General features: G+C 54.5%; 1 protein-coding gene across 1 annotated transcript; it reads left to right on the forward strand.

The window, feature by feature from the left end:
* The first annotated feature begins 3246 nt into the window (after window positions 1–3246).
* EOMES (eomesodermin) lies at window positions 3247–6850 on the forward strand. The gene is made up of 6 exons (XM_088521054.1): window positions 3247–3950; window positions 4133–4287; window positions 4378–4499; window positions 4927–5085; window positions 5176–5237; window positions 5890–6850. Exons 1-6 carry the CDS (start codon window positions 3247–3249, stop codon window positions 6623–6625), a joined length of 1938 nt encoding a protein of 645 aa, XP_088377180.1. The 3' UTR covers window positions 6626–6850.
* Window positions 6851–9153: the final 2303 nt, after the last annotated feature.

Genomic DNA, 9153 nt, shown 5'->3' on the forward strand with positions numbered 1-9153 from the left:
TGCGTGTGTCACTTGCACACCGAAAAGTCCTCTCGCCACGAGCTGGATTAATAATCTTCGCAGCTGTAGCAGAACCTCTTTACATCAGAAAATAAAGAGCATTCTCAATTAGTTTAGCCTCCTAACATCCCACGGAGGTGGCTGTTGTCTGCATTTGAGAGATGGGAAGAAAAAAAAAATAAAGCCTGAGCATTGGTAGAATGTAGCTGGCTCCTTCATAAAAATAGCAAATGAATTTTGCTGCCAAACCGAAATGCCCTGAGCCTTGTTCGGATACATTAAAGCCTCCTTGTGCCACCCCCCACCCCCACTCCCCTTTCCTTTTTTTTTTTTTTTTTAACAAAACTATCACGATCCAAAACAGGAGGCACTCACGTATGACTGGCTACGCCTGAAAAAATCTCCGATTTAGTGAATTGAAAAGCCACATCGAAGGCTGATGGAAGAGCGGCAAGTCCTATGAGTGCATTTAAAATTATTCTTCCTTTGCCTCACCAGGTACTTCAAATGCAGTTTAAGTAAGAAGGCAAAAGCTTGAGTGAATGAACGATAAATAAAAATCTGAAAAAAAATCCCTATAGCATCTTGCCGAAAGTGTCGAAGCCCTTCACACATCAGACGTTAGCAATCCGAAGAGGAGGTCCAGAAATGGGGAGCTGGATTTTAACCAGGATGAGGGAATAAGACAAGGAAACACATTAACTCACAGAAACTATTCGGATGTGTGTAACCTTCGGAAAAAAATAATAACATAATAACCTGTAAATCCTGCAGGATTCAGCAAAAGAAGACGGAGACCAAACAGCATGGATGGCAGGTGAACCGTATGACATAAGCCATCCATACCGAGCCAGTAGTCTGTGTGTCTATCTCCAAACCTATACATCCATAGGGATATTGGATATATATGGGTTTTTCTCTATGTGGATAATGGCCTAATAAACCATCTTTGGTGGATCCCAACTTCTTTTCTCCCCCTAGGCCCCACTGAGCAGAGCACCTCAATTTCGGGGTCCCAGACCCCCGAGTTGAAGCGATTCGTGGAGCTGAAGGGTCTTCCCTGATACACGAAGGGTGAAGGGGCTCGGTCCTGTCCTGACGGCAGCGGAGGAAAAATCGTAACCCCGGCTGCAGAAAAACGGGGTATTTTACAGCAAACAGCTTCTTTGCAGCTAGGGACGCTCCTTATTTGAATAAACCCGAAGAGCCTATTTGAATAAAACCCCACGATAAGAGCCAAGCTGTAACCCTTCAAAAAGCTCCGCTTTCTTTCTGTGGTCTGCAGGTAGTTCTACGAACCTGACACGCTCCTCTCCGCGGCAGCAGCCCCGCCGCGCCCGCAGGTTCATCCGCGAGGCGACATCGCGAGGGGGGACCCGCTCAGCTGCCCCCGCTGCCACGCGGTTTTCCAGGCGAGGGCAAATCCCGGCTCCCCAGAGCTGCGCTCGCTAATGGAGCTGCCGACTTTAACTGGCGGGGGGGGAGGGAGAGGGGGAGGTCGGAGGTGTCGCCGCTTTCCCGATGTCGCGCGCGGAGTAGGTGACACCGCCCGGGCGGCCGGAGCCCGGTGCGCGGCCCGGGGCCGGGATGCCCCTTCCCCAGGCTCGGCTGAAAATAACTTCGGCTCCGTAAAGAGCTGCGCGGAAAGCGTAATTCGTTGGGGAAACCTTAATCCCGGACTTTTTATTATTATTATTATTTTTCCCCGAAATAAACTGGAAATCTCAGCAGGTACCGGAACCGCCGCAGTTTTCCTGATCACCCCCTACCCGAAAAGCCAGCGCAGTCCGCAAAATACCGACAGCAACGCTGGCAGCTTTGGTGCGAGTATTTTTTTTTTCCTAGTAAGCCCTGTCCGAATTTTTGGAGAGAGAAAAAAAATCGCATCGGTCTTGAGCTAGACGGCAACTGCCCCGCACGGATTTGTTTTTAACCGTGGCAGACCTTTTCGTGCGCTCCTATAATCTGGTAAAACCCCCTGCCCTCAATGCCACTCGTTGGCTTTTTTAACGTCTCCTGGCACCTCTGCGCCGGCCCGGGAAGCGCCGCGGGGGCTCGGGCGGCTCCTGATGCGCCCGTGTCCCCGCTCCGAGGAGGCGGCCCCGGGGTGGGGGCGACAGGGCCGGAATTCCAGCCGAGCCTCTTCCTCCCCTCTCCCGAGCCCCCTGCCGCGGCGGGGAGCAGCGGGACAAGCGCGGTTAATTGCTGCGCTTAGACCCGGGACCGGCTCCGCGGCAGCGCATCTCGGCGCGGCGGGAACGGCTCCTCCGGGAGAGAAATAATATTAATAATAATAATAATAATAATAATAATAATAATAATAATAATAATAATAATAATAATAATAATAATAATAATAAATGGGTTCTTTCGCCGAGCCGCGGCGCATCCTCGCAGGCGGCAACGAAATCGTTAGCGTTGGCCCTGCTCGCTCCCCCGGAATAACTCAACCCTTCTGGGTGCGCGTCCCTCTCCCCTCCGAGCACAAAAAAAAAGACTCCGTTTTGAGGAAAAAAAAAAAAAGGCAGGGGACGGGTTAACAACGTGGGCCGGCAGCCGGCCGAGGTAGAGAGCTGCTTGAGCGGGGGAGATCCTGCAGGGGAAAGGGGCTCGTGAGGAGCCCAGCACGGGGTGCCTAAAATAAAACGAAACCGCGGATCAGCCCCTCCGGTTTCCAGAGCGACGTCCTGATAAAGCGCCGTGAGCGGCTCCGTGTCACCCCACGGTCCTGATGCTGCAGGGGGAGCGGGTGGCGGCGGAGGCCCGAGCTGAGCGGTGTGAGGGGGACACGGGCGGGCTGCGGGCTCCCACCCGCCCCGTCGCAGCGGGGTCCCCAGCCCGTTTTTCCCTTTGCTCCCATAGCCCGCTCCGCTCCCGGGCTGGGTCGCCCGGAGGCCCCGACACTCCGGCAGGGGGTCGGGTGTTTTTGGGGGGAGGGAGGGAAAGCAGGGATCTGTGTCGCGGATGCAGCCGCTCCCCTGCCGCGGGATGCGTCCCGTGGGGAAGCGGGGAAGGAGGTTTGGGAAGAGGGGTAGGGAAGCGGGGCCGGGGGAGGGGGACACCCCCGAGTCACAGGTGACTTGTCCCAATTAGTAGCTGCCTAATTGAATTAGTGTCAGGCCGCGCAGCCAATGGGCCGGCGGGGGCGGCGAGGCAGCGGCCCCGCGCACGCCCCTCCCCGCCGGGCGCGCAGCGCGCTATAAAGCGCGGGGCCGGCGCCGCTGCCCCGTGCCGGGGGCTCTGCCGATGCAGCTGGGGGAGCCGCCGCTCGCCGCGCCAGGCCCCTTCTACCCGCTCGAGGGGAGCAGTAGCAGCAGCGCCCGCGGGCCGCCCGGCTCCGGCTCCGTCCCCGTCCCGCCGCCGCGCCCCGAAAAGGCGCCCGCGAAGCTCCCGGCGAGCGGGCCGGCCATGCTGGGGGAGGCCGAGGCGGGCGAGCCGCCTTTCGGCTCCGCCAAGGCCGAGGGCCGCAAGGCCGCGCCGTGCGGCGACGAGGAGCTGCCGCCCGCGCGCTACGCGCTGGAGAGCGTGAGCCCCGAGCGCTACTACCTGCAGTCCCCGGGGCCGCCGGGCGCCGAGCTCGGCGGGGGGCCCTGCTCGCTCTTCCCGTACGCGGCGGCGCAGCCCGGTGCCGTCTACCAGCCGCCCGCCGCGCCGCGCTACCCCTACGGCCCCGTCCTGGCGCCCGGCGGCTTCGCGGGCGCCGTGTGCCCGCCCGGCGCCCGCCCGCAGTTCGGAGGCGGCGGCGGCAGCTACCAGTACGGGCAGGCGGGCGGCGGGCCCCTGTACGGGCCCTACGCGGCGGCGGCGCCCGGCTCGTGCGGCGGCCTGGGCGCGCTCGCCGTGCCCGCCGCGGCGCCGGGGCTGCGGGCGCAGGTTTTCCTCTGCAACCGGCCCCTGTGGCTCAAGTTCCACCGGCACCAGACCGAGATGATCATCACCAAGCAGGGCCGGTAAGTGGCGCGCACGGCGGCACCGCGGCGCGGGGGACCGCGGGGCTGCGGGTCCGGTGCTCGAGCCCCCCGACGGGCAGCGGCCGGGTGGCTTTTCCGGAAAAATGCGGTGAAATGCGCCCGTAGCAGCGGCTCTGCTCCGGGCACCGTTTCATGCCTTGCGCTCTCCGTGCCCTCCGCAGGCGCATGTTCCCCTTCTTGAGCTTCAACATCACGGGCCTCAACCCCACGGCGCACTACAACGTGTTCGTGGAGGTGGTGCTGGCGGACCCCAACCACTGGCGCTTCCAGGGCGGCAAGTGGGTGACCTGCGGCAAAGCCGACAACAACATGCAAGGTACGTGCGGCTCCGCGTGCTGCCTCGCTGCGGCCGCGCCCCGCGAGCCCCCCCGCTCGGCTTCACGCTTAGTCACTTGTTTTGGGCCAGGCAACAAGGTTTATGTGCACCCCGAATCGCCCAACACCGGGGCCCACTGGATGCGCCAGGAGATCTCCTTTGGGAAGCTGAAGCTGACGAACAACAAGGGTGCCAACAACAACAACGCGCAGGTAGGAGCCCCTGCCTGCCGTCCCCCATGCCGCTGGCTTGCGGCTTCGCTCTCGGGCTGCCACATCCTTGGCTCTGTGACTCGTCCCTTCCTTAAACGGCTTGCAAGCCTTTCATTCTCACCAGCTTTGAAAAAAGACAATGTCAGAAGTAGGCGTGTGGGTTTCCTTGTCTTTAGCAAATGTGTCTTTCTCCAGAGGAATGCACAAATGAAGGTCTAGCTTCTATTTCTTGGTCCTCTGCATTTGCAGAGTTTAGCATCTTAGTGAAGATAAGAGCCAAAGTGGTGAATTGTCTCCTATTGCGAGTTAAAACTGATTCATCCTCAAGTCAAAAAATTAAAATATTTTATAGCCTGACCATTTTTACAAGTGCTAATGTTAAATGTGATTTGCGTAAACAACTTATCTCTTACATCATTTCTTCTAGATGATAGTACTGCAGTCTCTGCATAAATACCAACCTCGGCTTCATATTGTAGAAGTGACTGAAGATGGTGTTGAAGATTTGAATGATTCTTCGAAGACTCAAACATTTATTTTTCCTGAAACGCAGTTCATAGCAGTTACAGCCTATCAAAACACTGATGTAAGCATGGGTATATGAAATGAGAATTAGTAAACTTAAGCTGCATGGGCTCAGCATATCATCTTACTATATTCTGCTTTCTTTTTTAAGATTACACAGCTCAAAATTGATCATAATCCTTTTGCAAAAGGCTTCAGAGACAACTATGACTCGTAAGTACTTTTCTGTCTTCTTGTAACTGCCTTTGTTGGAGATGATTCTGGCCTGAGTATTTGTATGTATAGGGACAAAGCTCTCCCATGCTACTTCAGTGTTTCTGAAGCAGTAATGTTTCTACTAGCAGTTCTGGTAGCTGATGGAGTGACTTAAAAGGCCTCAAACCTCTGTCTAGAGAGACATTTTAGCAGCCAGTGTGTGTCTTCCAGCAGGCTTCTGAATTTTGGGCAAGTGGTCTAACAGATTCTTTGGCCTGGAAGGCTAGTATTGGTGTCTCAAGTATATCCATAGAGCAGGCAGCTCCTTCAGATCGCCACCAGAAGATCTGTCTAATGTTCTCATGCTGCCTACAAATGGCTCTGAAAAGCTGTGTATACCCAAGCATTGCTTCCAGGGGAAAAATGTGCCTCACTTAAAATGGGTTGCCCTGCTGAGAACAGGATATATCTGTAGCAGCAATTCTGTACTTTTGTCTAGGAACAATGTGAACTCCTAAAACAAATGAATAAAAAGTGGACTTCAGCCTGTTAAACCTGGCTGTGATTCTGATTCAGTGTTAACTTGGTTTCTTTTTGTTCAGTGTGTTGTTTTAGTAGTGTGCCTGGAGTTGTAAAGGACACCACTCAGTATTTCTCTTTTATGTTGTAGCATGTACACAGCTTCAGAAAATGACAGATTAACTCCATCTCCCACGGATTCTCCTAGATCCCACCAGATCGTCCCCGGTGCCCGGTACAGCGTGCAGCCCTTCTTCCAGGAGCAGTTTGTGAACAACCTGCCCCCCGCCAGGTTTTACAACGGCGAGCGAACGGTCCCGCAGGCGAACGGCTTGCTCTCGCCGCAGCAGGGTGAGGAGGTGGCCAGTCCTCCGCAGCGCTGGTTCGTCACCCCTGTACAGCAGCCCGGCGCCAACAAGTTGGACATGAACTCCTACGAGACGGAGTATTCGCCGAGTACCTTGCTCCCGTACGGCATTAAATCCCTTCCCCTGCAGACATCCCATGCTCTGGGATATTACCCTGATCCAACATTTCCATCCATGGCAGGCTGGGGGAGCAGAGGCTCTTACCAGAGAAAAATGACAACGGGATTACCGTGGACCTCCCGAGCAAGCCCTCCGGGTTTCTCTGAAGACCAGCTTTCCAAGGAGAAGGTCAAGGAAGAAATTGGCTCATCATGGATAGAGACTCCACCCTCCATAAAGTCTCTAGATTCAAATGATTCTGGGGTCTACACGGGTGCTTGTAAGAGAAGGCGACTCTCCCCTAGCACTTCAAGCAATGAGAATTCCCCGACTATGAAATGTGAGGACATTAATGCTGAGGACTATAGCAAAGACACTTCAAAAGGCATGGGCTATTATGCATTCTATACTAGTTCTTAAAGTGTTCTTTTATCCCCATTGGCTAATTTTTTTCAGGGTGGCCTTGGTTTTTTTGCATTACAATTGCCAAAAAGACTCTTGCCTTCCACCTTGAATTGTTGTGTGCAATTCTAAAGAAGGTGCCAAAGCTTTTGACTGTTGCAGGTAACCGAGTAGGGAGAGAGCAAAGTTTAACAGAAGTCTTAGCTTGAGAAGGAACCACATGTGGAAGCTGTAAGCAAGAGCCTAGACTTTTACAGTGCGGCTTATTTATTGGAGACACTAAAGTGTACAGTTTGACTTGGCTCAGAGGCCTGATGAAATCTATGCACTCCTGAGCAGGAAACAGGGAGTCTGGATCCCAAATTCCCCCCCTTTTTTTTCCCCTGCCTACCTCTTTGATGGAAGGGGGCTGGGTTGGGGGGGGTAGCGCTGCACAAATACTGTTCTGCTTTAGGCTGAGCCGCAGCACGATTGGCAGAGGTGAATATTGCTCAGATAGGTCTTTCCTTGGCAGAACACACTCAAAATAAGGCCTGTGTGCCAGGCAGATTTGTCTTGAAGCTCTTGTTGCCAATGATGGGCTTACAGGGACCAAATTTGACTTCTTTTAGTCTAGGACTTGCATAAGGGGGAAAAAATGGCTCCATCCCAAAAGCCTAACCTTTGTTAAGGTGGCCAAAAAGAATCAAAGTGTACAGTTGTGTTTTGTCTAGTACACTGTAGAATATTGTGGAATAATGTATAAATAGTCTACCTATAGCAGTTCAGTTGGCAGGACCTTCAGTGGTGCTTTTAAGTCCTAAAGGCATTTTCTTCTGATTAAAAAAAACTTAGTATACAGAGCGTTGCAAATGCATTGCTTATTTAAAAAGAAAATCAAATTTCTATTTACGTGTAGGTAAGGTGACTTTTTCAGCTGCCCTGTACAAAACTGGAAGTGATGTAACTTACCCCCTTTTCTTGCCTATCTCTAGTTTTCAGCCCTTTTTAAGCAGTTTGCCCCTAGAGTGCTGGCACACGATCTCCTCCCTGTGCAGCTTGGTTTTCTCCCCCCTCCCCCCTGTACATAGTAGTAATTTTTAATAAATGTGGTGGTGCCAGGGCTGAGAGTGGGGCTGTTTTTTCCGCTGCTTTCCCCCCGCCGCTCCCGGGCGGCCTCGCGCTCGCACCGGCCCCGCGGAGCCGCTTCCTCGGCGGGGCCCGGGGCGGGGGCGGGCGGCGGCCCCGGGGTCCTCCCGTCCCGTCCCGTCCCTTCCCGCACGCGGGCGGCGCCTCCCCCGCGCGCTCATCGGCCCGGGGGGAGGGCAGGGCCCCCTCCTCGGCGAGCAGTTGAGGCCGGGCTCCCGGGGCGCCGGGAGCTTTCCCGAGGAAATGCAAGGCGGTAATGGGATTAAGCTGTTAGCGCTGCCCGCCTCGCAAGGAAAAATAACACCCCCGTCTTCCCCCTCCACTCCCCGGGGAGCTAACGCAAGCGGGGGGCATTTGCACGGGCCCCCGGCGCGCTCCCCGCAGTGCTCGTGCCCGCACATTTCGAGGCGAGGCTCCCACTGCTCAGGCTGCCTCTTTTATAAGTTACAAGGGAAAAAACATCGGCGGTGGCCCAGCAGCCGCCCCTGCGCCGCCGGCCTCCTGGGCCAGGAGCAGCCAGTCACGTCCCATGGGAGCACACGGAGAGTTAAAGGGGTTTTTAGGCTTTTTTCTTTTTTTCTTTTTTCCCCCTCTCCTCCTTTCTCTGGTGGGGAGGGATATCCCCTCCCCTTTGCTGGAAATGGCCTCCCCGGGGTGCAATGACATTCTGGATGCTCTGCTAGGGCTGCAAAACATCCCCGCGCCCAGGAGCGCGATTCCGCAGCCCCGTAGTGATCGGAAGAGCTGTACATATATGTGTGTATATATATATATTTTCACGGCATAGTTTAAAAAAAAAAAAAAAAAAAAAAAAGAAAGCTTAATACTTGTGAAAGGTCCTCACACTGTTTAATAGAAACATAAGTGCCTGACTGGCCCCAATTAACACCTTGTGATTATAATGCATTCCTAAAATGGGGTGTCAGACGCCAAATTGTGAATAAAGGTATCTAATTAATCTTCATGGGATGACACTGATAAACAACGCCATATTTAAATAAAGATCAAGCAACTGGATGCTTCTTATTTGTTTACATTAGCGGACGATAAAGTTAACTACGCTTGCACTTTGCTTCGTAATGCGATTTAGTGAGGCAAACAGCACTCCCTGGGCAAAAAAGAGCCGCCCGTCCTCGGCAGATCCGTTATCGCGGGCTTGGGCGGGGGAGGATTTTCCCCCTTCCTCCAAACGGTCTGCACGGAGGTGGCCGGGGAGGGGGTGCTAAAACCCGTGCAAAGGCTCCCCAAACAGAAAGCTCCGTGTCCCCAGCCCAGCTGCAACAACTCTGTCTTGCAGCTCTCGGGCAGCAAAGGCTGCACAGTAACCACGGCGGCAGGCTCCGTGCTCGTATTTCGGTAGTTCTTACGTGAAAACTCCGCGCAGCTGTGAAAGTTGAGCTGTACCGGAGAGGAGTAAC

The sequence above is a fragment of the Tinamus guttatus genome, unplaced genomic scaffold (genome assembly GCF_059628265.1).
Source record: "Tinamus guttatus ecotype Peru unplaced genomic scaffold, ASM5962826v1 Tinamus_guttatus_pri_ptg000115l, whole genome shotgun sequence".
Lineage (NCBI taxonomy): Eukaryota > Metazoa > Chordata > Aves > Tinamiformes > Tinamidae > Tinamus > Tinamus guttatus.